Raw genomic sequence first — 27,876 nt, forward strand, 5'->3', positions numbered from 1 at the left:
GGTGGTTGTACAAAACAAACTTAATTGATGAAGAACACTGATCGCCCTTCAAATTCGAAACCATTTGCGAATGAAAAATCGGGACAGGCAATTATGTATATCCTATCCTTTATCATTAAAACAATTTTACCATACAGAAAATCAAGTCTGCCACTGTTTTATTGTATTTAACAATTGCTTGTCTGGATGACAAACGTCCGTAAGGTGAGTGATTGTGTACGATGTTGCTAGTGGGGCGAAACGTCTCTTGCGTGTGTGCGTCATCCCTTTACGCAAAATACCTCGGGCGTCCTTGTTTACCGGAATTGATGATTAATGCTGTTCAATTAAAAGCCAGCGCCTGTTTTCGGACACAACTAAGCGACGGAAGACGATTGCAGGTTTCTCGTAGTATATTTTTATGGTTGATCATTAAAATAATTGTCATTGAATGCATGCTACTTAAACGCGCTATATTGCCTTCGACGACGACCCTGGGGGAAGGCGCTTTGAAACTTTTTACAGAATCGCTTAGACGGAAAATGCGGGAACGAGGGGTACTGCTACTAAATGCATTTACAAAAACTCTTCACACCAGTCACTTAAACATTGGTAACAGTCGGCCGCCTGTTTCGAGTTTGCCCCGCACGTATCCTTCATCCATTCCTTAAACAGTTCGGCGTCTTTCTTTAGGATTAGGTACTGGCCGAGCACCGTGTACGCCCGGTCGAAACCGGCCGCCTCTAGCCTCTTTCCCAAAACGTCGCCAACCCCGGCCAGTTCCGTGACGGGCTTTTCGCCCATCGGTTCGGCTACAAAGTTACGATGCTTCTGGGATGTGCTCGACATCTTGAGGGCTTGGGGTTTGGGATAACTGCAATAAAGACACACTAAATGGCGTGACCCAGACGATGTAAAGCATTTTAATTCACTACTTACATGGAGGGGTATACAAATCACGAGCACAACAGCTAACAAGTGGAGGAAAATGACGCTCGGAAGGTTTGTTTATGCGCTTCGGTACCTGCTTGTCTGACAGTTCTCTTTAGATTTTGATTCGTGAGCGACACGCACTCACGGTCAACGGTCGAAAAAAGGTGAGTTTCCTAGGTGAGAGTTCGAAAAGACGCTCAAAAATGTCCGTTACTCATGTGCGACAGTTGGTGACCAGATTCAAATAAAAATCAAATCAACATTAATACCCACGTCCAAAGATGCATTAAATACGCCTTTCAACATTAAACAGAAACGTGTATCGACTTTTACAACAAAATAGGGAACGCGATTGCTTTCTGTACGTTCAAATCTTCCTAAACTTTTCGGTTTCAGTTTTTAAGAGACCGAGTCGTAAGATGCTTCACTAAATCAGGAGGATTGCAGTTGTAATCAATAGGTTTTTGTTGAAAATATACAGCCCGTGAAAAAGACGAGCACATTAGAGCTTCGTGGATAAAGATATCAAGGTTAACATAATGTTGTCCAGACTAGACAACCATTCATGAATTTTCCAATTTAACAAAATCAGCTAAACCAATAAAAACAATAACTGAGGGCTGGTTAAATTTTTTCTTTCGTATCAAGGATCTCTAAATATACTATCATTTGCCCGTGTTTTTTATTGAATAAAGTAAATTTTCATCCTCGTATTTCATAAAATCTTTTGTGTTCTTGAACTAAACTTTCCACAGTAGTTATTAGAAGACGATTTATCAGTGTTCGAAATCAGATATACCCTGTAACGAAATTTGTTAGAGTGAAAAGTGACATCTACCAGGAAAATAATGAATAGGTTCTCAAATTGGTTTTTAAAACATTCACTCCAATCGTTGGAGTTCGTCACCTGCCTATAGGCAGGTTATAACCTACTAAACTACATTTAGGGGTTGGCGGAAACACCGTGGTTGCCAAAGTAAATAGTGAAATCAGTGTGATGACCACTAAGCAGATGTATCTGCGTATTCTCCCATTGCGGAGTTTAATAAACATTACATTGTAGCCTCAGGCGCTAGGACGGTGCGTGTGCGTTATCGATGTAATGCATTCCTCTTCGAAACTTAACTTTCCGTAGTCCTAATCGCAGAGTGAATAGTGCTCGATAAGCAGTGCAACGTATGCGATGCCCATTGTTGATTGTGATTAGGACTGTGAACAGAGGACGTAAAACTAGAGTGCGCTTGTCTGCCGGTTGATTCCAACATTAGGTTTCGATTTCGATTGTTTCGAGTTTGATCTGTAATCGCAACAAAGTCATTAGACAAGCGCTCGCCAATACGCCAATGGTTGCAATGGCTGTAAAAATTGACTATCGGACCACAGACCAGCTGTTTGAAAATCCTTAGAAACTTCGAGACTAGCAGTTGTGTGTTACCTAACTGTTAAGCATTTCACTTTTTAGTATCTCTTGGAAATCTGTGGCACCTTGAACATGTTAGATTGAGAGGTTGACACCGTATACTTCTCCTTTTGGTATGTTCCATTAAGCAAATGGCATTTTCGTCGTGTTTGAAAGTAAACACTCTGATCCAGTCAATCCAAGAATGAACCTCTTTTCGCGAAGGTAAGCGCGCTTTCGAACCAAACTCCGTCTCGATTGGTGGCCATACAGCCGAGCTATACCTGGTTATAAATGACTCTTGAAACCAGTGACCCGTACGAGAGCCCAACAGCATCGGCCAAGGTATACTGTAATACGCTCGATGCACGGGCGGCCAACGAAGATGATGATGATGACATTTCCCCATAAAAGGTGCGATGGAGCCATTAATAACGTGACGCATCTTGCAGCTCGCAGTTGCGGGTGACTTATGGTTTATGCGCCGGTTGGTCCAGCGACATTTCTCCCGGCCTCCTGGCCAACCTAGGGAGTCTTAGAAACGGGGTGTACCTTCTTGAGACCACCTTGAGTAGCGCCGAGCAGAGTTTATCGCGGGCCGCAAATCGCCCGTAACGTGTGATGTTTGCGGCCTATGCTGAACTTATGCCGCCGACGCGACCGTTGTCATCCGGAACAATGTGTTCATTAGAAGAGCTAGATTTTTATCGGTTATTGGCTTTTTATGTAAACGGCCACCGGTCGGAAGTTCCGGGGTGCATAAACCAAAAAATACTGTTACGTTTACGCACGGCCTCCGGAACATTCTCTTTCTCTCTCATTCGCGCGCTCTATTTTGTGGTCCCCTTAGCGGTGAACTTTGGAATAACCGAGCGGAAACCTGAAACTGCCTCAAAACATTATTTTTTACGTCTTCTGTCTGGCTGAAGTAGAACCCAACACCGTCCGGAGCATGTTTACCGACCATAGTATTTCTGGTGGGTGAAGATAGTAGAGCATTGTTGGGGCGCTTCGCACGGGCTGCGATCATTTATAACACTTCTGAATGTCAAGATAAGCTCCGAGGTCGTTGCATAATTTCGTAGAAATTTGGGTCAACTTTAAAGTCTATATTACTGTATTTCTTTTGTTTATTTGCAATTTAACGATAGATAATGAGCAACTTGTTAGGCAAAGGGTAAAAGTTGAACTACAAACACCCAGGTCTGAGCCAAAACGTGCCCAGTCCAATCGCGGTGTTAATGGTGTTAGTTATTGTGACCTGTGGAGAAAAGCTTTCCCACTATGTCTACGAAGACTGAGTCTTAGGGGGAATACAAACTGGGCAACGGATTTAAGAAAACACACAATCCGAAACCTGGCCTGAGACTGCTACTTAAGTCGCATTAATTGACCCTCTTTGCTGGCAGCTTTACTACTAAGCTATTCTGCTTCTGATGCTGTGCAGATTTCTCTTTTGACTGTGTCACGAGAGGTTACATGAAATGACAAAATCTACGCAACTCTTGCATATTCGTATATATATTCTATAGTCCATGTTCTGGATTGGTTTATAGAGACTAGTTTGTTCTATTCAAGGCAGTGATGTTAATTGCTGTTCACATAATACTCAGTTTGACTATGCTTCTGATTTGCATTCCAAAATTAGGTTGTAAAACATAGTCTTAGTACAGAAAATTAGCGGTTAGTGGTTGAAGCGCTGTGTTTCTATTCATAGTTTTGATAACAGCCCAAGGTTTGTCCGTTCCCGGTCCGGTCCTGTCCGTTCTTCTAAGAAAAAAAAAAAGATTCGGTTAATTGTTTTATGATAAGTGGTTTCTCATTGACCAAATGGCGTAATTTTTCGTGGAAAATTGCAGTATGCTCTGGCCACCAACAATTTAGGATGAATAAAAACATAATTAGAGAGCGTTTGGGGATTTGATATTGACGGATTGATTTTTGATTGATAACACTTTGACTAAATTTTGATCGATTTTGATTTCAGATAGTTTTCGACCGCGATATGCGTAACACGGAAAATTGTGAATTTTGTCGGAGACGTCCTGGGGGAGCTCTGCCACCGACTTGCTTTTCAATATTTCCGCCAGAAAATATACAGAATATTCTTAATAATATACTTAATAATGTACAAAAGATTCGAATAAATTTGTTCAATCCACGCTTAAAACAATCATAAAAAAGTGTTTGTTTTTATGCTGAAAGCCTTTTTATTACAGTGCAACATCCGAAGCATCCTTTCGGCCAGCTGAGCAAGAGTTTTCCTGCCACGAGAACCCTCTCTCATTGTTTTTCTTTCTTGCTCTCTTTGTACGTGGTCTGATCAAACATTTTCGCGACATTTGAATTTCCGCGGACTACGTAGATCCGATTTTTGGTTCACCATAAGCCACAGTTAACATTTCGAATGTGTCTGCGCTTTTAATTTTGTTTTTCACACAAAATTTAATAAAGATTCTTTGCCATAAATTTTTTAGAAGAGACAAAACACGACGATGAGCCAAATCTTGCCAAATCTTGCCCAAGCAAAACAGCTGTCAAAAATTGACTGATTACTCAAAATGCTCGATCTTTCCATCATAAGTCACTGACATGTGTAGCAACCTAACGCCACAAAAACATCGCAAATCGGATACACGTAGCCCGCAGAAATTCAAATTTCCCAAAAATGTTTGATCAGACCACGTATTTCTCTCTGACTCTCTCTGTCTCTCTCACATTCTCTCTCATACACACTCTCCCGCTCTGCAGTAACTTTCGTAAGTCAGTTCTGCGAAGCAAAGGTTAGAATTCCGAACATTTTCGAACCTGACTTGATTCGAACTAACCTGGTTCAGAGCCGAAGTTGAATTTCAAAAATTCGAGTTCCACGAGAAATTCGAACGCGAACGGAAGTTGTTTTGCCACCGGCGTTTAGTGCGTTTTCTGTGACAAAATTCGTGAAGGGTGGCTGTGACAAAACGCGGAGATGCGCGTGCGCCTCGCTTGTGCATAGCGTAACGGTGTTGTGCGTTTGTGTGTGCCGCGGTTGGGCAGGATTGGCATCGCATTGACGGCTTTCGGGGAACGAGATTGCACTTTAAAGTGCAGCCAGTCTGTGCACCACCTTCCGGCCGAGGTGGGCCTCCACGCGGGGGCAGATGATTAGCCATCAGAGCGGATGTGGCACCGATATGCAAATCCTTTTAACTACGTGCAGCGAGCGGTGTGCTGAGTGAAGTTCCTAGTGCTTACTTGATGGGCGTTGCGTACTAAACGTGAAATACGCGAAATCCTTCAAATACTGAATAGTAAGTGTCCGTGACAAGGATAGACGAAGGATATTGGATGGTTTTTTGTGTTGCTTTAAATCCCTCCAAATTCAATCACCTTAACCGAAGAGTGAGACCGACTTGAGCCCCAGTTCCGAAGGCCAGATCATACAAATATTGAGTCACATCGATGTGTGGCATTTTGTTGGCGCATTTGTTGATCTTTCAAGAAAAAAACCAAACACGTTCTCAAACACGCTGCTCGTGAACCCCAAGTGAGCCACGGTTCTGTGCTCGGCTAGTGTTTTATCAGTGACTGTGTGTGTGCTGTGTCTGTGTGTGTCCGGCCCGGCAAGGGAAAATCAGTGAAATAGTTTTATCCATTTTCCGAAACAAAAAATAATAATAATCGAAAAAATACATAATCAACAGCCCGTGGCTGAGTTGGTTGGTTCTGTGCCGTTCGTTCCGTCGTCCTAGTTCTTAACGCCGCAGGTGCAGGCGGCGCCCGGTTGTGTGCGTGTGTGCGTTTGAGTATTTGCATAAGGTGTGTTCCTGGTGTGGCCAACGATTTGCATATAAATTGACGCGGGAGGCTTTGGATCGAAGAAGGCTTTCACCGAGCCGCGTATCTCCGAGAAAGATTCTAACGCGGCGCCGTAAGAAGGTGTCCAATCGGTCAGCTCCACTGTAGTTCGATTTCCGTGTGTCTGTGTGCGATAGAAAGGTGTAAGCGCGGGGTGCATGGTGGCAGGCCACGCAGCATCCGGTGGACAGCGTTCTCGATATCTCCCTTCTTGAGCACCACCGACCCCTGAGGCGTAGGCATGGAGGAGGAACTGCGCTGTCCGGTGTGCAAGCAGCTCTACTCGAGTCCGGTGCTGCTGCCGTGCTATCACGCCCTCTGCCTGGCCTGTGCCCTGGACATTCAGACGGCTTCGTCGTCGTCTTCGGCCGCGTCCTCAGCGTCATCCTCGTCGTCGTCATCATCCTCGACCGCTTCCGGTGGGGCGTCGGGGCTGGCGGCGGCGGCTCCCGTAGGCGGTAGTCACGTAGTCGGACACGTCGCACAGCTCCACCAACAGCACCCGCCAGCGCCACCGTCTTCGTCGTCATCGTCGTCCTCATCCACGGGCAGCTCGAGCGCCACCGAGAGCGTGTCCTCCGACCAGGACCAGGCGGACAAGGTCAGCATTCTGAGTGAGGCCGACTCCGGCGTCATCTGCTGCTCGCGGCCCGGTTCGTACGCTGGCACCCCGAACCTGCAGGGACTACTATTTCCACCGTCCGGTTCCGGTGGATCCGTCTACTCGCTTGTCTGCCCCATCTGCCGGAAGCTGGTGTTCTTCGACGAACTCGGGGCCCGCAACTTGCCGCTGTACCGGGCAATGGAATCGATCGTGGACCGATTCTGCGAGCGGGAAGCGCTCCGCTGCCAGATGTGCGAAACCGAACCGCCCAAAGTGGCGACCGTGATTTGCGAGCAGTGCGAGATCCGGTACTGCGACGCGTGCCGCGAGCTGTGCCACCCGGCCCGCGGGCCCCTCGCCAAGCACAGTCTCCTGAAGCCGCGTGGCGCCTGCCAGCTGCGGGAGTCGATCTGCGGCGAGCACACGGAACCACTCACCATGTACTGCATGGGCTGCAAGCTGCCCATCTGCAACCAGTGCATCGGCGAGAACCGCCATCAGTCCCACGATCTGCAGTCCATCACGGCGATGTGCAAGGCCCAGAAGGTAGGTCCGCATTCCTGAACCACTAACGGACCAACATCCCCAGTCCCCAGTCTAGCAGATGATGCCCCGGGCGACGGAGCGTCACGTAACGGCCGTGGCAGCTCTGGCTTTTTTCGGGCGAATGTCACGCGAAACATGATCCGAGGGCTCATGCGGGTTTTTGAGATGAATTCCCAAGTCAAATAGTTATTAATGTCTGTTGGTTTGAAGCCGAATGATGCCGATGGAGGGTTTGTCGGTGCCCCAACTATCCTGGGTTTGGCCGGGGTTTGGAGCCAAATTCGAAACATGAAACTTCCATTAAAAGGAACCTAATTATTATCCCCGACGGTTTCATTAACCTGTCTGCAGCGAACGTTCAGCAGACTCCTCATGATCGCCGCGAGTCATTGCAACCTATACGCTGTTTGGGAGATGTTCTAACGTTTCGGCCCCTCCCAGAACGAGCCCTCTACCCCTGACTCGGCTCTTTTGTGGGCAAAAGGATTTGTTAATTGCGCTCTGTGCTCTGGACGCGGCTTATCGTCCCGGGTTTCTTGGCCAGATGCACCACCGATGGCAGTGATACGCAAAATAGTCGCCCGAGAAACGAAAGGAACCGAAAACGATAAAATCCCCTCCCGGGCCGGCTATCAAATGGTTCTCGGTGAAAGGGACACACCGAAAATAAAACGAAAGTCTAACGGCAGGAAGAAAAGAACTCGTCTGACAGGTAGAGCGTTCTTCGCGTTCTAGAGCGGGGCCGCCGTTTATCACGTGTTGGCTAACTGTCCGGAACCGGTTCGGCGCCTTCTTTAGAGGGTTGGAAGCGCGATAATGCGTCAGTAATTATCGCAAAAGTTTTGCCGCGAGTTTCTGATATGACCGGTACTTAACTGGGGATGCTTTAGGATGCAGGATTAAATTCTCTGACTATGTGAGAGGTTTCCATTAAAAAGAGATATTGAAGTCGCAATCTTTTTGTCGGAAGTCAGAATCTGCAAGTTTATATCGAAAAAACGCTTGAACGTCATGCAAATGGACCCCCGTTATCGAAACTCACGAAGGCAATTAAGTGACCCGATGCATTTTTTATCGAGTGGCAGCTGCAGCTGCATTTGTTTGTTGTCCATAAACAAACGCCCAGCGTTCCCATAGCTATGGTGTCCGAGGTGCCATACTCTATGCCATTGGAGGTGCCGAAGTGTGACACCAGATTGCCCCAAACGAAAAGAAATGGCTAATGGCTTTCTCTTTCGCCGCACCACATTACTACCGCCTTTACTGCCCAATGAATTTGTCACATTAACTATTTATCCTGGCGGGCGTTTTGCGTGCGGCCATCCAATCTCCGGCTCGGCCCCGGGGCCAATATCTGACATCTTAACACCTTTCCGGCTGTCACAACCGGTTCGGCATCGAATCGGGACTGATCGCTCATGACAGTTTAATTACGGTATCCGCCTCGGGGGCCCCATCTGCTGGCCGGCCGGCCGGCGACTCATCTCCCTTGGTGGTGGGAACTCGGTGACGAACTTCTCGGTTGCCGGGGCAAAAAAGACGCTAGACGGCCGTGGCCGTGAGAAAGTTTGCTAACCGTCTCAAGGGCCGATGGCGCGATGGTAACAATGTTGGCCGGCCGGCACCCTTCCTTTCGTGGGGTCTTTTGTGCAGTGAAGCTCGGAAACTCGGAATTTCGGGGTGCGGTCACCGGGTGTTCTTCGATGGAATGTCTACCGTTCTAAGGCGCCCCCTTTTGCGAATGCGCCGAAGGGGGGGCAAATCGATTGTTTTTAGATTTGGCCAGGACTCTCGTTCTCGGTCGTCCGGAAACGCTCGGTCGGTTGATGAATTTATGGTCGATTGTTTAATGACGACCAACCGGCAACGTACGTACGTAGGGGAGCGTTTGAGCAGAGTTCACATCAAATTAAGTAATTACTGGAAGTTGTAATTACGACGCTGACAAGCGCCTTAACTCTGACACGTGAAGGCAGTGATGGGGAGCACTGTGAGACGAGGGTCTTAGGACCACAAACTACTGACCGAATGTCAAACAACGCGCGGGTTATGCGCTTTGTTTGGATACGACAGTATTGGCCAAATAAAAACTGACATTTGTTTGCCGAATCATTAACGAAAGATGTAGTTCTATGTTGACTTCGGTTGAACTACTGAACTGGAAAATTGGGCTTGGGAAAGCGAAGATAGCGAAAGAATTGAATAGAACTTTTGGTCTGCAATAAGGACGATTGGTAGTTCCAGTTTCCACATTTGATAATAACAAAAGACACCAGTACGGGCCGCCATTGATGGGTTTGTTATGTTCAAAACATGCGTTCGAATGCTGCTGACACGATGTGGCGAGTATTTCCGTTCACTCCATTACAGAAATAAATCGATGTTGTTTTATGTTGCACATGCGGCCTGGCGCCACTTTCTTCCCACCCAGCGGCGCTGGTTGATTTATGTGCTCTGGGAGAGCATGAAAAATAAATCCCAAGCCCCGAAAGAAATCTACAACTCCTGGCGGGCTACGACAGGCGACCGATTCCGTTCCGAATGCCGCGTTCGGTTTATAATTTATGCATTTATTCACAATCTGCTCCGTTGGCCCACGGGCTCCGGCACTCTCGCTCTCACGGGACGCACGATAAAGTCGAACCGGGAATCGAATCACGGCCGCCGTCGTCGTGCATGATCTATTTCCTGGTTGGTGGCATTGCAAGAAATCGTAAAATTCATGGCCATTGACTTTGTCGCCATGGCGCGCTGATTCGCAAATCACGCAGAATTTTCATCCCCATTTTCGGGCGTCTGCGCCGGCTGGAAGAAGGTTATTACGGCCGGGCGGGGGGCTTGGCTTTAACCCGATTTATGATGGAGCATTTTATGACAAACTCCGTTGAACTCCGCCCTGGCCGTTATTGTGTCGTGTTCCATTACGCCTTACGCTGGTGTTGATTTGTGTGGCGTCTTACGTCCTTTCGGGCAGCTGGATCTGCATATGGAGTAGTATAAATTCAATCGAATATACGTATATATTTTACAATCTATAGTTTAATGCTCCGGTTTATGTTTCCTAATCCACTTTGAACAGTAAAGCCTTACTCCGTTCGGGTTTTGCGTGATGTAAGTGATTTCTGAGCTCCTAAAGAAACGGAAGAATTTTAAAGATTTGCGTAAAGTAACATATTTCCATTACGTTGAAAACCCATACCATTGTAGTAAACATTGTAGTTACGCGTTCCCTGACATTGTAATTACCGACCTACGGTGGGTTCCCCATTACAAATTGATACGTAACGATCCCGGCCCGGCATCGGTGGATCCGATCCGTGCTCGCAGGCAGCACCAGTACGGATACGGATTCAATTTGTCCTGTTATTTGTGCTGGCCGCATAAACATTAGCATAAACATGGCTTGTGCGCAACGTCGTTGGCTGGGTTCTTAATACGCAGCACCTGGCAGCGGCAGCGCACTCTGGCACAAAAGAAGCACCCTACATTTACGTTTTAAAATTGGGTCGACCATTCTGCAAACCTGTGCTACCTTCCCATCAGTGCCTCGGGAAGACATTATTCCGAACTTTACTGGTTCCCTGGGCTGGTGTGTGCCGCAAGGCGCAGGATGCAAAAAACAACTCGGGCAACTCCATGGAAGTCGGTGACTCCAGGGCCCGAATTTTTGCCTCGGATCAAAAGAAAGGCAGACTTACGGTGGGATTAGGCCGGTGGCGGCCCCGGAGAGGAGTGGAAGCCAAAACATGCCACGTACAAAAGAAAAAAAAGAAGCTAAGGAAGAAGCGAACGAAAATTATGTAAATTATGAATCACGGAACAGCGCCTTCGAGATAAAGAGGAAAGGATACACTGGCTGGGCTGGGTGTTTTCGGGCCGGCCCGGCGAGTGGCGAGCGTGGATAACGCCGACGACACGGGGACAACCAGGAGCGGACCTCTCAAGGAGCTTCCGCTAAGTCCTTCAGCCCCGGGACGCCATTCGCTCCTGCGGCTGGGTGGCGGTCGGCTAAAGACGGTTGTTGTTTTAGGTGTGTTTCACGTCTGCCTCCGTGGCTTCCTCCTTTGCGCCGGATGTGATCTAATGGTGTAAAAGTAAAATATAGGCCTTTCCGACACCGACCGGCGGTGCGTTGTTGAGTGACGGTGCTCTGTCCTCTATCACTTAAGCACTCCTCCACCGGCACCGGCGGGGGGAGACTTCGAAAATGGTTTCAATTTTTCAAATAACACCATTTTCGGAAGGATTGCGCCGGCCTGTGATACCGTCTGCAGGTTCTGGTATCCTGGAAATTGATGGAGGACACCCACTGCGGTCCCGTACCGGAATGTGAGACTTGCTTGCCGAGGCGGCCAAGGGATCATTTCATTCCGTTTTGGCCACTTTGCATACATACCTCGATGCGGTGGAGCGACGTTCGGCATAAGGCGGTTGTTTTTCCGGGCGTTGCAGGCCATTTTCCCGGAACTGCCGCCTCTTCGTGTGCCGCGGTCTTACGTTTATCGTCGTATCCTCATCGTAGCCTGTGCCGACGCCGCCAGTTCCCGTCAGTTGCTGTCAGCTTAAGCGAAACCGGAAGTAGGGAAAAAGTCACAGGTCCCGAAGCGATTCAGCTTCAGAAAGAGTGTAAGGTGGATCACCTGAAAGTAAAGTTGGGCAACAAAAATAAACTGCATAAATGGCTGAAACTGATTTGCATAAATGGCAACTTTTCCAACTTTCTGTACAAAGTCGGGATATTGCTTAAGGAAGTAACTTACTAACCAGCATTTCAAATTATATTTTTATTGAAAGTCCATTGTTAAACTACACCTTTAGGGCAAAACTAAACTCTTCCATACTTCAAGTATGTTGAAATATAGAGAAGCTGTTACTTTCGTCCATGTTTTCCACAATAGTGAAGTTTCGATGTTAAGATATTCGTCAAGTTAATTTTAGTTCTCTATAACTTCGACCATAACTTGCTCGTATTGTAGACTGAGAACCACTATGATCAGGACTGAGGACAAAGAGCAGTGAAGATGTGTGTCAGAAACAGGAAAGATTGCAACAAATTCCAGGATCACTTTACGCAGAGGTGCTCCACCTTGACAATGGAAAAAAACTGCTATTTGCCTAGCGCCACCCCATGCCTCGACTACGCCTTGTGACTTGCGTCTGCGTGCTTCCCTCCGCCATCCCGTAGGTTGGTGGGTGGTGGCGGCGTAAAACGCCAAAAGTTTTCTTTTGAATATAAATTTTTCTCCCCTTGCAATCCGTGGCCCGCGGCCACGATCTAACTTCCTGTTCCTGGTCCGTCAAGCGGGTAAACCACGTATTCGTTTCCTTGTCGGTCGCGTGTGTGTGTGTGAGGCTTGGGGCAAATACCGTCTTCCTTGAAGTTATGAGGCAGCGAGCGACTTCCTGCCGGACCCCAGCCACCGGATATGCGCCCCGCCCGGTCGGCACAAGTTCCGGATCAAGTGGCAACGCTTTCGGCTGCCCACAGGATGTCCTGCGTGTGGCGTGTCACACACTAGGCCGCCCTGTTTCTCTCTGTGTGCGTGTGTGAAGTGGTGTGCACGATTGTTACTCAAAGATGCAAGAAAACTTACGGGGTGGTGGGCGAATGCTTGTGCTCCTCCTGGAGGCGCCTGTCGCATGGTACGCGCCGCATATTGTGGAGCGGAAGTTAATAGAGTTAATCTGGGGAAGAAAAAGTAGGCATCTGGCCATCGCCTTTCCAGAGAGAGAAAACTGAAACGGCCGGGAATATGTGGTCTCCCGGTGATGGCGACTTGCCATCGACGATAAGCAGCAGCCTCATTGAGTGTCAGGTCGCGTGCGGCGCCGGGTCGGAGTCGGCGAAAACGCTGCCCAGCCAATGAGACGTAACTCGGGCCCGGCTTTTCCCCGCACGATGGTGGTGGCCATTTGTCAAGTGAAGAAAAGTGGTTTTAAATTGCCAAGTGCCAATTGTCACAATCGGCTTACAGATATAAGAGTGGCTGTGTGTGTGTGTGTGCGACGGTTAACTGGAAAACTAATTGTCGCGAAGGAAATTGAAAATTATTGTGGACACGTTTGTTAATAACTGTCAATTAATTCAATTATTAAAGAAAGGGTGCCCGGTGCTTCAGTAAGTAGCACAAAAGAGATTTTATTTAGGGGTTCCCACTTCTGGTCAAGTTGTTGCGCTGAGAGGGTAATTGTTTTCGCTTTTTAGGTTTCTAAATACTGCCCTGGTTTTGGATTACATTGAAGAAGTATACTACATAAGGCTATTAAACTGTATTTTAAGATTTTTTAACCATCTTCCCAATGGTTTAATTGTCTATTAGTTATTAATGAAGGTCAAAGAAGTTGTGTAAATAATATTTCTGCATTTTTGCTTCGCTTACAAGAAAAAAGTTCATCCCCTCAGAACGGTAGCTAAGTCTTACCAACAATTCGTAAGTCCAGAGCATCTTTTCCAAGCTTGTCGATGGTAAAATACCATTCATATTACAAAATCTCTAACTTAGGTTCGAAAACATTTTGAAAACAAAGCCAGATTTGACTGCGACGTGCACAGAAGGGACTTCTTCTATATCTTCTTTAATTGATGTTTTTGATGAATAGTTTTGGCAGAGAGAAGACGAAGAACATGACATTACATTTATCGATACGATTTTGTGTCATTTTTATAAGCTCAACAGCTTTATTAAGCCCTTTTTTATGTTTTATGCCCCCTTTTATCGAATAGATTTTCAATATCCTTGTTAGTTTTACCATTAAAATTCATATTTATGACAGTTTAACGTTAGTTTACAATAACGTTCTTTAGGCTTTCTTAAAGCTAAGACACAAAATAATGTCTTGTGAATTCGTCATTGCGCGTTTCGCATAATTAATTTTACATTTTGAATATCACAAAATATCAAAAATCACGTTGCTCATAAACACTCATACTCATAAATAATTGAATCTACTTTTGCTGCATTAATATCATGCAAACCGATAGAAATAGATATGAAAACTCTGAACAACTCAAGCTTCAAACATGGAGTTAACATTGTATCGCTCAAAACGTCATTTAATCATAATTATTTTGGCCTTCAAAGAGCAGTTCAAAAAGGTATACTCGTATTTTCCCATTTTATACAAAAGGCCACCAACAGTTATGTGATTTGTGAAACATCGAACCAACCATCGTAATATTCAGCGAGTCACTGTGAAAGAGCTTCTTTTGCGTCGTTATTGCTAAAGCTTTACACAAGTTGCACCATCACGTGCCTTTGACAAGTGCAAATTTTTGTGTTTCATGTTTCAAACAAACATTTCCGTCCGTTTGGTTTTGTTTAAAGTGCCACTCCCCCGACAACCCAACTGTAGCAACCGCGAGACCGAGCTGTTTGCATATTGTACGGTCCTTCTCCCTCTAAAACCGCGGTCTGCGCAAATTTGGCACAGACGGCCGCTGCAACGTTGTGTGCACAGATTGAATTCAAAATTCATAATGAACGAAACGGAGCAACCGTACGCCATGGGGCTCGAAAAAGGCTTGAGTATGTTTCGGAACACACTCGAACATATGACGGGCAAACCGCGGAGCACCCTGCCGAAAATTGGCGCGCCCAGAACAAACTTCTCCCCACGGCGAACGGCAAGACCGAGAACGAATTTCGCATTCGTTATGTTTCGCAAAACGTCCGTAGAACCTGACGTGCCTCTGGCGTGTCTGTGTGTGTGTGCATTACAGCACTGCAGAGGAAGGAAATTAAACAGAATCAATAAAAGAAATTACGTTCTGTAGCGCTTCCGGGAAAGCGCTCGTTGAAAAGGATTTCCTTCTCGGGTACGCTACGCGTCGGCTGCCCGCGAGCTACCGTTGCGTTGCTTCAGCTTTTGCGGAAAAACATTTTCCCCAAGAAACTGTCGCCCGCTAACGAGACAGCGCGGTGCAATGGGTTCTTACATTTCCTTGATTTTGAATGCGCATTCGAGGTGTTTTTCCCTGCAGACAGCGGCGCACACAAAAAGCCTTGTCGTTTGCGAGGGCTTTTCATCTGTCAGACTCCCCGGGCGGACCGGAAGCCCGGTCGGATGCGATGGATGAGCTTGCTGTTTATCCTGTCGTGATTTTCGTTTCTTTTTTCCCGTCTCGCCGGTCTGGATTCCGGTCTGGCGAATCGAAATAATAACACTGTGTGGCGTTGGGCATGACGTTCTGCCGACGGACCCAGGGCCCGACCACCCGACTTCGATTGTTTCTTGACGAAAGACTTACTTAATAATGCAGCGTGGTTCGGTGTGCAAAGTTTTGCCCTGTATCAACCGGAAACGGAAAGAAAAGCTGCCCCGGCTCAGAAAATGTCGGATCGAGCGCCGAAAGCAGCTTCTTAGCAGCGGGTCGATCCTTCATTCGGCTTCGGCCACAAACTGGATAATTTGTTGCCCATTTCTCGGCACCCCCCGGCTGTGTCCGCCCGCCCGTCCGGTTCCCGGGGCGACGATTGCGCTGATGTGGCAGGCTGTGACCGGACCGGAAATAGAGTGTTAGTTTGCCTCGAGGACGACGAACTACCGTTTTATCGCGCGCCCTCTATCTCTCTCAGTCTATCGTAGGCAAAGGCCACGGCGATGGCCATTCTGATGGCCTACCGATCAGAGACTTTCCCAGTAATTGGATTAGAGTGTCTGATTGAGTTTTCTATTTTGGCGCGAGAGGAAATGTGAAAACCATTGCAAACATCAGCAAACGGCAGTAGGGAATGTTTCCCGTTTTCTTTCGGGATCCGCCTTCGCAAAATGCACTAAAGGCGGCGGCTAATGATTTCCCTTTTCTCGTTTCCGTCAGCTGAGTTGTGTGCCCCCCCCCCCCGGCCAGTCGCCCCCGGGGGGTCCAACCTTCGGGTTCTGCGTCCTTTTGCCGAGAACTCAATCAGCAGGCCGGATTGGGATTTGGGTTTTATTGATTGAAAGTGCTAATGAGTTCATCAACAGGGCCATTGCACATCGCGCCAGGATCCGAGCGCTCGCCATGGAGTCGCGTTTTCCGGCCAGTAAGCGATCCGTTTTTTTTACCTCCGGTCCAAAGCTGAAATCTTTTACGCTTTGTCAGCCATCACTCCTGTAGGTTCGGTAGGCAGTGCAGTATTATTTGCACATTTGTAGGCGCTTCATTTTACAGATGTTTTCAAATTCAGCTAAACAAACGCATGATGGCTAAGAACAGTTTTACATGCATTTAGCAATGCAAAAAGGAATGTCCAACTTTTTATTCACTTTGCTGTTTGTAGGTTTATAAATGGTTGGTAGCCAAATTGTACCACGCCATTGCCACAAACGCAACATTGCAACACAAAACGCTGCTCGAGAGCCACTTCAGTCTATAAGATACAGAACAAATAAAACGAGGTCCTTCTTGACCTAAATAGAATACTCAGAAAAGGCGATACAATGTACCAAAAATTAAGCAGAAACTTCCTACATACTTAAAGGACATACCCTTATAGCAATAAACAGACAGTCGGCTCTCTGGCTCTCAGTTTGTCAGATCATAACAGTTATATAGTAATCAAGGTAATAATAAAGTTACTACAAATGGGTAGTAACAGAAGTGTTGATAGGACTTATAGTTGTGACTAGTTTTGCTTAAATTCTCTAAACTATCACTTATGCTAAATTATTAGATTTTATCACCATTTATCAGCTTAGTTAGTGACCATTTTCATAATTTTTGTGCGACTATCGGAGCTATGGTGAGGTTGTTCGCTACGTTTAAATCCAGTCATATTTTTTGGGCGAACAACTTAAAGGACCTGCACCTCTTTAAGACTGTCAGGTTGTACGCTACGGAATCGTTTAGGACCTGGCCAACGGTTCTGGGAGCATAATCAATGAAACGGTGGTCCCGGAAGACCTTTCCATGTTTGAATAAACAAAGCTACGAACGAGAGCGGGCTGGAAGAGTGTTTGGAATGTAAGCATCAAAAAAATAAAAAGGGAAAGGAATGTTGGCAGAAAGCGACAACAGTTCTGTAAAATAAAATAATGGCATCAACGCCATGCCAACCGACAACGGAACGGAACAACCCCTCTAGGGAGAAGGCTCTGGGTGAAAGCGACGAATGTTTTGCTTTCAGCAACTATTGCAACAACCCACCCCGTCCAGCAACCAAGCTCTGGCGACAATCGTGACGGGCCGGGCAAGCACCGTGTTCATCGGGATGTCAGGATGATGTAAGGGCGTACGGGGCCTTTGCCTGCTACAGCTACTTGCCCACCGTAAGCGTGCGCTTCGGGAGGAACCGGTGCGCTGCCGAGGGGCCGTTTGAAAAGGGTCTGCCGCTCTGCAGGTCGATCCTGTGGCCATGTGTGCCGGTGCCCTCGGATGAGAGGGAAAATCTGTTCGTTCCGTTCGTTCCTGGCAATGTGCGAGGGCTATGTCCTGAACTAGGGGGGTTAGTTGAAAAAGGATCGATCGAACTGCGAAGCATATTCTTCTTCTTCCTTTTTGTCGCCGTTACACGCGCGGTGCTCGGAAGATGAATGCTTTCGCGATAGTGGGCTGGCTTGGCTCTGGGTGCTGGTTGATGGTGCTTCGAAGGAAGGGATGGCCGGGATGGATTTTATTACCCCGCTGAAATTACACTGGCACAAAACCACCCGGTAATGGGGTCAACGATCTCTCGAGCACACGCGGGGAAGGAAAAACGGCACCTCCTGGAAAAACGCATAAACTACGAGCAGCAATTACGATTGCGCTGACGAGTGCAGGAAAAACGCATTTCGGCGCTGACGACGGTGCACAAAGTGACGGGAAAGTGTGCGATTGTGGCTTACAGTGTTGCATTTGTTTATGTACCGTAAATGTCGGGTCTTGGCCAAAATGCGGATTGTGTAATATTTAAGTGTCGTACATGTGTTACTTTGTGTTAGTTTAATATTATGCTTCGACTGGCATTCGACTTTGAGAATCATCGGAGTCACTGATTTACTATAAAATTAGGAAATCAAGAAAACATTTGCTATATTCTTTTATAGTTTTATACCTTGTTAAGAACCTTATCTTCTTTTCATTGAACACACTTCATTACCCGTCTTGTAATTCTTAACAGAAAAACGGATAAGTCTTCATGTTTTGTTTGAATGTTGGAAGTTGATGTTAAGTGGGTTCCCTTTATGGCAGTCTTTTCGCATTGTAATTTTTGATGCAATAGATTAATTTATCTGTAAATTTATGAAACTATTCAATGATTAACTAGTTGGTTAGGTGGCTATTTTCCAACAAATCATTATTAATTACAAGTCTCAGCAACACAACACAGAATAGCATAAGCGACTAACTTCAACGCTGTAATTCTAACCTCATCACCTGTGGTTAGTTGCCACATTGTGTCGCTTGTTGGGTTGTTAAACCTACTGATAGTAGATTTATGCAAGGAGCATTAAAAACACGTACACAAACACACACACACACACGTACCATCATGGAGTTTATTTTAAAACCACGGATAACGTCCTTTCTTCGGTGCGCCGCTATGAGGGCGTAATCCTGCGAATGCGTTCGTTCGCTCGTTCGTTCGTTTTTGTATTTTCGAAGCTCCACTGACGCGGATCGAAGTGGAAGAGTCTGGATCGTTCTCGAAGGTAGAGTGTCGGGGCGCACGCTAAAATACGTAACTCACCCACATCTGTCGCCGAAGCCGTGTGCTGACGCTGCTACTTCCTTGCGCCTGGACGGTTTGCCTGGCGCTCGATTTTACGCCCTGACGGCGGAGCGGCAGGCAGCGTCTCGTGTGGCGTCTGATTTTTCCGGTGAGCGGAGTGTAGTACACCGCCGTGCACACACCATGCCATCCCGTGGCAAGTGCCTCGACCCCGTCGCATGGACGACGACGAAATTTAGGTCGTAAGTGGTTTTGGAAGCTGCTCTTGCCTCTGCCACATGGCGCACTCCTTACTGCAACGTTCCTCTCACACGTGCGCGCCGCGGTGGTGTAACATGAGCGCCACAGGAAGCGGAGGCCGCAGGAGGAAGGTTGGCAGTTTGTGGCAATAAGGCGCGCCGGCGAACCGAGAGAATGCCGTCCTGGGGGGTGGGCGGGTTTCCCGAAAAAACTTGAGGGTGATTATTCGGGGAACATAAATTGTTTGTGTTCGATAGGACGAATGATTGCTTTATCCTTCTTCAAAGGGATCGCGCTGCGCCCTCGTCGACGAAGCTGGCAGCAGCGCGCCGACAAGGACTGTTTTTCGATTCGCAAAGGACTGTGGCATCGCGTTTCGCCGTTTTACCGCATCTTTTTTGCTGTATGTTTTGTGATTCTTTGCAATTTCGAGAGTTTCACACGTCTTGGCGAACGTCGTTCAGGTTGTGCCCAGACCAGACCCAGACCCAGTCGTCGTTCGTGTTGTGTGACACTAATCAGGGTCAACAATAACATGACAGTAATCGCAGAGAAAGTAGCTAAATGGAGCTAAATTTAGAATTTAAAGCAGTTGTCGAAGCTAATCGAGTCTATTAGAAATTCCCCGTTGGTGAATTGGGGAATTTATGGGCCATGAAATCTTTGTTTTTGCGCTTTCAATTACGGTGACGAGCGCATCTGACGCGAGCTGCGCAATAGAACGTAGCTGAGAGCTAACCACTAGAGAGCATCGGAGCTGACATAATGGAAAGTTGATGATGTCCAAAGTGAAGCAAATTGATATACGCTGGTTCATCCCATTCTATCCTGTGTGCAGCAGATTGAAAACGATCCGAAAGCCGCAGCGCGCAGCATCCAAAAAAGGTAGAAAAGTCAGCAAACATTAATCAAAGATAATTGCTTAATAACGATCGAGGCTTATCTTCGCTAGGCCAGTGCGCTCACCAATCAATTACTTACGGTGAATCCCGAGAACGGTTGGTTGGTTGTCGAGAATATGTTCCAACCACGGGGCCTAGACCGTTTCGACGGTTATTCGGCAGAGTCTGTGGTCCTTTTTTGTTTGTTTCAACGCTCCAGGAAACTAGGTCACCGGTCTCCGTGTAGGCTCTCTCTGGCGGGTGGCGCTTTTCCACTGGTCACTGCAAGGATGTGAACACAATTTATTCTATCCATCGTCGTCGTCCGCGTGGCAGACGCTCGCTCGCGATCCGCCTTCGTTCGGGGCAAGCGTAATCCGGCAAAACCGGTAATGACGCCGATCCTAACGACGGGCCCTAATGATGAAAGCGATGTGAAGCGCGAGAGAAAAAAAACACAACGGAAGCTGCAAACTTTCAGTAGGATGTAGACAATTAGGTTAGGGCTGCCCCCGGACGGAGCTGATATAAATAGGTGCTCGGGAAGGATGGTACAATGTAGCAGGAGGTGGTGCAAGACTAATGATCTGGCGTTCGCTTCCCAGTAATGCAAAAATAGGACGCGCTGCATAGGACGATTTGCATTGAACGATGCTGGCAAGGATCGACCGAATTATGTGCGCTCAACAGGTTCGTTGTCCTTCAAGAGAGCCTTTGATTAATAAAATTGTGTTACGATGTGCGGTCCACGACCGGTTGGCAATTGGTTGGCTCGCTTTCTGGTCACGTGTGCCATCGTTATTGTTTTTGCGGCCATCAGAGCTCCAACACGTTCGTCTTGAGCGCCGTGCGATGATGTAATACATTTGTCGGTCGGCCAACACTCATTCTTCTGGGACATTCTCGTTCTCGTCATGCTCGTCGCCCCGTCGGTTCTTAGGTGGCTTTACAAACATCACAAGACGGCGCCCTGATGTCGGCCGCCGGTACCGTGATAAGAACACTGCCGGCGGTCAGACCGCGCCACGAGATGGTGTTGGATTGGAGAATCGGTTTTCTTCGGATTGTTTGCCCTCTCGGGCGGTGATGTGTTCTTTTGAATGTGTCTTTATTTATTGTTGTTTTGTGTCGTTATGAAACTTGTTTTCGATATCATAATATATTATGCCATCCACGAGTGGAGTCGATGCCACCGGGCAGCCTATGTGTTCTATTTGGAATGATGTGCTCTAAGAAGCACGGTGTATTCCATATGAAGCTACATTTCATAAGAGTAGAAAACAGGTTACAGCGCAAACCGCTGAGTCGTACTTTATTATGAAACGTTAATGGATTGGCCAATTCGATAAAGCTTTTCCAAGAGAATGTCTTTTCAAAAAACACAAAACATGGCATACAGTGAATATTTTTGCAATAGAATATCGGAACTATTTGGTGTAAAGTCATGTTTTTAACTCCAGAACTTACGGCCAGACCGTAATTTTCATGTATTTTTTGTTACGGATAGATTTTTCTGAATGAATATGTGGGATTGTTAACAAACAGTTAGTGAAATACTAAAAAGGGATATTTTCTATTTCAGTCCCTCCAACAACATTAGGTTTAGTACCTGTAATACGACTAATAATCCGAACTTGGCTGACACCTTAAAAATGTACAGAATTAGAAAGGCAAAAAACATATTTCTAACCTGCCAATAAATGTTCGGGGTTCGTAATCATTAAATCTGATTTATTAATGCTTCGTGGCCTTTTCTTCCTGAAACATTTGGGGCAAAAAGAATACTTGTTTAAAAATACATTTTTTTTTCTAATTATCGGACTTTTATAAACCGAAGCTCGCACATATCACGCGCTGATAAGCGAGCCGTATAATGCTGTGCTCCACATTTCGCGCTTTCAATATTTCAAATGTCACAGCCACCGTGACAATAACTCACGGTCGAACGGTTTCCGTTCGCTGCTGGTGATTTAATATCCTTCACGAGGCCGCCAAAGCTCCGTCTGTCTGCCTGCCTCCGATGGTGACATTGGGTCACTAGGCTACGGCTGACGTAGTGCGTTTGATTGGGGGGGGCCCATAAATGATTTTATATGGACGGTTTTAATCGCCACCCGTCGAAGGCAAACAGTCCGGAGATCGGGATTTTATGGCCAAAAAGGTGGCTATGTATCCCATCCCTGACGAAGGTGGTGGAAGGTCCGAGGCCCCATATTCCGATCGAAGCCGGTGACGCATAAAGCATTAGTCTTTCTCCACGTCCACGATCCGCTACTGCCGAAGTTGGTGGCAGTCGTTTTTTTGGTGGGAAATTTATTGCCCCCCCGAATCGAATGTGTTCCGATCCGAACCGGACTTGTAGAGGCGGGGCGATAAAACGTAAGTCCAAAAATTGAGACATTTCCACTCTGCCGGTTCTCTCTGCCGGTGGTACAAGCGAAATCGTGGCGTTTTTATAAAATCAATCTCCGAAACATTAAGCCCTATTAGCTCTTCACGGCACGGCGAGATTGAATGTCGGATTCCATGTTGCTCGGTGTTTTAAAGCCATTTGTCATTTAGTTAGTTTCCGTTTTTTTTAAGTCATAAATAATGGACGCCTACAGAGAGAAGTGGTCTATGTTTCTTGAAGGCAACCCGATTTCAGGGCCCCAAATGCAGATGTGCAGCTGCAGTAGGGACGGGCACGCGTCGTTTTATGTTGAGCTATGCATCATGTGGTGGTGTTATGGTCAGTGCAGCGAGAATGGGACTGACAACGGCAGCAAGGAGCAGCCGAGACTATGCGAAACTGGGCAGCATAAGGAATTCGAATACCCAGCATACATTGGAACACGACAGGAGTATGCTTTGTGGCGCAGCTGGTTAGGGATCGCCCGGCCCCGGCAATGGTGGTGGTCGGGACAAAGAGATGTTTTGTATGTTTTCAATTATGCTTCATGCGGCGGCAAGGATTTCTCTCTCGTTTGCTTCGCACCTCCGCTTTTATGCGCTTCGCCTTTGCCCTAGGGCCTGGTGTTGGAGATTATCATCTTGCCGCATAGCACGCATCTTCAGGATCACAAAAATTAAACGGTCCGTAAACAGACAGCTGACAGCATTAGACGGCTGGATGGCGTCCCGTTTCGAACTGAGTAATTGCAAATATATTTTCAGCATATCCGCTCCGTTGTCTATGCTTTTTCTTGTCAACCACACCACTGCCCGCTTTTATTGCCCTGGTTTGTCTGGCTCGTTTTGCTTATTGTGGTGGTTTCCTTTCATTGGGTTGGAATTTATTTTTGGCAGCTGCCAAAGTTCGTGCCAATTGAAAGCATGTTGGAGCTTCGTTTAAGCATCGTGTCGTATTCATTTCACTTCTGTGCGGCTCGCTCAACATTTTCGTACATTTGAGCAGTGTATAACAATTTTCGATTGATTCAGAGAGTATTTGCGTAATAATGTTTGTAAAACTCTCAACACGTACATTTGGTACAACAAAAACCAATTGGAAATTCGGGATCGAGTGGCTTGTACTGTTTTAATTAACTATGTTCCGTGTTTGCCAGCCAGCCCATTTTTATGTGGCCCCAAATCCTTCGGCTATGACACGGACCGGATCGGACCGAAAAAACGAAATTGTTATGAAGTAGACACCGGCAGGGCATAGGTTTAGAATGAACAAAATGTGCTCGGAATAATCAATATGCACGCGGTATGTTGTGTTGCACTGTGCTTTGTGCGTTTTTTGTGCATCCAGCGTAAAGTAATCATTTAAAATTTCCAAATTATTTACGCTCCGATTAATTTAGGTATCTTATTCAGCCTTAATTCATTCATTGGCCCCGCTTTCTGTGATGTGGGAGTTTTGAAAATGTTCGTTGCGTGTTCCTCCGTGAACGGTGGAAAGAAAAATAAGCGTGTTAGTGTTGTCAAAACTTTTTATTGCTGCATTTTGGGTGGAATTTGCAATATGCAGCTCGAAGTGGCGAGGAGACGAGAGCACGCGGCGCATAAGAGGCGGCCGGAAATCGGATGCTGGCGGAGGCCTGACCCGCATACTCTAAACCTTTGTTCTTCGTGAGTGGGCCGGGTATTAAATAGTTTAACACCATATTGCGTTGCTGGCGGTGGGCGCGTCGCACGAGAATGTGATAATTGTTTTTGGTGTCCTTTTTTTTGCATCCCGTGGGTTTCGAATATCGTTCGCCTCGATTCGCATGTTGGGCTACCATAAATATCGCAATATCGTTCCCAGTTTAGGCGCCCAAATGCGTTTGGGGAAGTTAAATAAAGTACAGTTTTTTAAATTCTTTTCAATTGTTTAAAATCATCAAATTTGGTTTGTATTTTTAAGTAGCATCAATGTTTGTATTGCAAATAAATGAGGTGTTCCGTTGTAATGGCACGTTAATAGAATAGTTTATCAATGTGGAAAGTCCTGGCAGAAGATTCACTGTACGCTATGCTACGTTATCTCCAAACTCGCGATATCCAAACTCGAAATATCTCGTTTCAGTATCACGACGACGACGCACTTCTGGGGCATCTATTGTTTGGCAATATCAGTGTCCAGTGGCTAACCGCGGAATAATTAGCGCCAACTGGCAACCGGCCACAGGCAAGCCAGACCATCATAGCTCATAGGTCTACGGCGTACCCGACGCACGCGGCGCGAGAAAGTGATAAATAATAGTTCAGCACCGCATGAGCATGACATTCCGTACATCATTAATTAACTGCCCGGAATGGTGGGGATCATGTTGGGATCATTTTTAGGGGATCGCGCGGAAGGCGCGGACCGTGGGGCAGTCTCCGTGATGGATTGCCAACGGGCAAACTGTGGGACAATTTTGGCATGTTAACATTTTAATCAGCGCAAAGTAAATCGATATCAACCAGGGCGGCCTGCCGTGTTGTCGCTGTTGTCTAGCAGCCGACACGACCCTCACGAGGCCCGCTGTCGTCCAGGATCTAGGAAACAGGTAGCGGTATCTCAGGCCAAAAACCCTGGCCCGTACCTCGGCTTTTCGGACCGTGTGGCTCTCGAAACGGTGCCACGAACGGTGGTTCCATCGCCGGAGTGGATTGCCGGAGGCTCGAGGAGCCCGTATATCCAGAGATACGGTGCGCGATGTCCGAACACCGGTTCGAAGCGGTCTCATTGGATATGTACATTTCTGATGTGAACGCACCCGTACCCGGGGCTCTGGTCGGAAATCGGACATGACCACAGACCCAACGGCGGAGGCTCTACACTCTTTGCGCGTCGAAATTGGAGCCCCGGTTTTTTGGGTGGTGCGAAGAGCGGTGGTGACACGCGGAGTGAGGAACGGGGCAGGACATCCTTTTCTCTTAACGCCACACTATTCCGTCGGTCCGGATGGATGTCGCTGAGAGTTGGAGGATTACTGAAGAGGCCCAAAGCCCGTGGGAACCGAAACTTATGACGCTTCGGCGCGGCTCACGGCTCACTGGCTCAAGTGGCCGTTGTCAAGATCTCCATATCCTCTGACGAACGGCTCTCTGATCGCAGCTTGATAGAGATTGTACAAAAGTGGCGTGGTGCTCCAAATCCTTGTCAAATCCCTGGCCTAAGCTCGGCTCGGTGGAAGCGGTTGGCTGACAATTTCTACGGCCACCGGAGCCAAAACAATGAATTCGGGCGTTCGAAGAGTTGGAGTTGTGTTTTGAAATTTATTTGTGGTGGACACGGAATCGCGACCGACTGAAGTTTAGCGGCGTTTATGCTATCTGATCTCTGGGTCTTTGTGCTGTGGCAGTGTATTTTGTTTTGCTTTCTTTGTGATGGTTTAGATATAATACTGCGATGTCGAGACAAACACCGTAGCCGGTTCGGTTGTAACGCGAATGTTGAAAAGCACAAGACAAAGTGAGCTTAAAAATGGTTGCTTGTTTGTTTAGTTCATTATTTTGAAATCATGCTTGCCAAACAACTTTATAATAACAAACACAGAAATAAAACAAAAGCAGTGTAATAAAACGAAATAAAATAATACTATCATCATATGTTTAAGCTACACCTTGAACCTTAAGCTACACCTTAAGACCTTGAAACTAAATGCATTGATAACTACAATCAATGCATTTAGTTTCCAGGTCAGGCTTCATTTGTTGGGAGAAATTATTATCCATGCTTAAAATGATAGTTTCAAGATAAATAAGCACAAGATTATGATCAAGATGATTTAATGATCGTTTCAAGATGATGTTTTGTTGAGAGGGTATTAAAACGCAACTAAATGAACTAACGTATTGGGGAAAAAATTGAAATCGAAACACAGTATAAATGTTTTTACATAAACTCAAAGAATAGCTTCAAATGCTGCAGTGTTCATGAAACAATTACCAGCGTGCAATTGCTTCATCTATCCACGTTCGATTGCCGGGTCGGGATTTTGTGTGTGAAATACCATTTGTACAATGACCTAGCAACTTCGATTCGATTAGTTCCGCCAAAAAATGTGCAGTACAGCGCACACCGGACCGACCAGTAACGATGCGAAGGCGTGAGTTTCGCGAGCCGGTGCCGTTTCCCGGACTTGGAATTTCCTGGCGAGCTAATGGTCAGTTGCTATCGCCGGTGTGGACCCTGGCGTCCTGTGGGGACATGTGATCGATAATTTGCTGCCCGTTTTTCATTGCACCGTCCTTCTTGCCCATATACAGCGGTGGCGCGGCGCGTTCCTTGGCGCATCGGCATCATCATCGTCATCGGCAACAGCATCGTCTGTACGTGCACACTACGTGGGTTTTTCAGTGATTTTGCGAGCGGATCAGAAAACTGTCCAGCGCCACTGCTGGGAGAAAGGCGTACTGGAGGGCACAAAAAATCACCGCACACGACATGCGCCTTGCCACAATGCACTCATTAAGCGCCCGCGATGATGTCTCGTCCTGCACGCGTTGTCCTCGAGGAGCCCTCTCGAGGAGACAGTGATATTTATCATCCCGACCCAGCGAGAAGCCCGGGTCTTTGGTCAATCGTGCCGACCATATCGTGACCATATAGCCACTGGGGATCGGGACAGCCACGGGGCAAACTACCTTTTATGGGTCACAGCCGTGGACCGGGTCTGGTTTTGATCTTGTTCTCGAACCTGATACGCCAGCCCATCGCCAGTTTCGTGCACAAAAATTGAACCAATTTAGCATCGTCGCCCGTCGATCGAGGATAGGCTGAAGGAATGTTCTTTTTTGTATCATGCGTTTGCTACAGTGTAGGCGTCTGAAACAGTTTTGGTGATGGAATGTTATTCGGTAGGCTTCAAAAATATGAACGCAGCCAGCGTTTTTCTGTTTAACGTCATTACATATTTGAAATCTTTTCAAGTGCATTCTACTCGAGTGTGTGTTTCAAATCTGTTTCAATAGCTTCACAGTTTTGCGCTCAATCAGTTTCATATTCATCGTTCATAGTGAGATGTTTCCTGCCGCCGTAAGATCTATTAGACGCAAACATCAATCAGCTACATGTCTGCGCTAATGGCATATGAATTGAATAGCAGCTCATCGCTTGATGATCTGCTGCTGCGATTTATGTTCACGCGCGCTCCATCTAACTTTCTTCAACTTTTATGATGGAGCTTTTGTGCCTCTGCTGGCTGGCTGGCTGGCTCATGTTATTGATTTACTGTTACTACATAGAGCTCACCGGATCAGCCGATCAGCCGGACGAATAAGTGAAGAATTGCGTGCGAGAGGTGATGAAGTGAACGGTGTTGGCCTAAGTGGCTATCCAGTGGATCGCTACACCCGGCCCGGGTAACATGCTCCACAATCAGTATTGATTGATCGACGATGATTTATTACAGCTGTGTTCCT

General features: G+C 46.9%; 2 protein-coding genes across 2 annotated transcripts in view; one reads left to right on the forward strand and one right to left on the reverse strand.

Annotated features, from left to right (window-relative positions):
• Positions 1-398: 398 nt before the first annotated feature.
• LOC128273415 (barrier-to-autointegration factor) lies at positions 399-1,024 on the reverse strand. Its single transcript, XM_053011370.1, has 2 exons — positions 919-1,024; positions 399-853 (listed from the first exon to the last, which is right to left on the reverse strand). The coding sequence occupies exon 2, from the start codon at positions 826-828 to the stop codon at positions 556-558; it is 273 nt and encodes a 90-aa protein (XP_052867330.1). The 5' UTR covers positions 829-853; positions 919-1,024; the 3' UTR covers positions 399-555.
• Positions 1,025-6,389: 5,365 nt separating this feature from the next.
• Positions 6,390-27,876, forward strand: part of LOC128272345 (E3 ubiquitin-protein ligase TRIM9) — a 62,646-nt gene continuing 41,159 nt past the window's right edge. The window contains exon 1 of the mRNA XM_053010137.1: positions 6,390-7,298. Coding sequence (XP_052866097.1) covers positions 6,390-7,298 — 909 coding nt within the window. The remainder of the gene's footprint in view (positions 7,299-27,876) is intronic.

The sequence above is a fragment of the Anopheles cruzii genome, chromosome 3, assembly GCF_943734635.1.
Source record: "Anopheles cruzii chromosome 3, idAnoCruzAS_RS32_06, whole genome shotgun sequence".
NCBI lineage: Eukaryota > Metazoa > Arthropoda > Insecta > Diptera > Culicidae > Anopheles > Anopheles cruzii.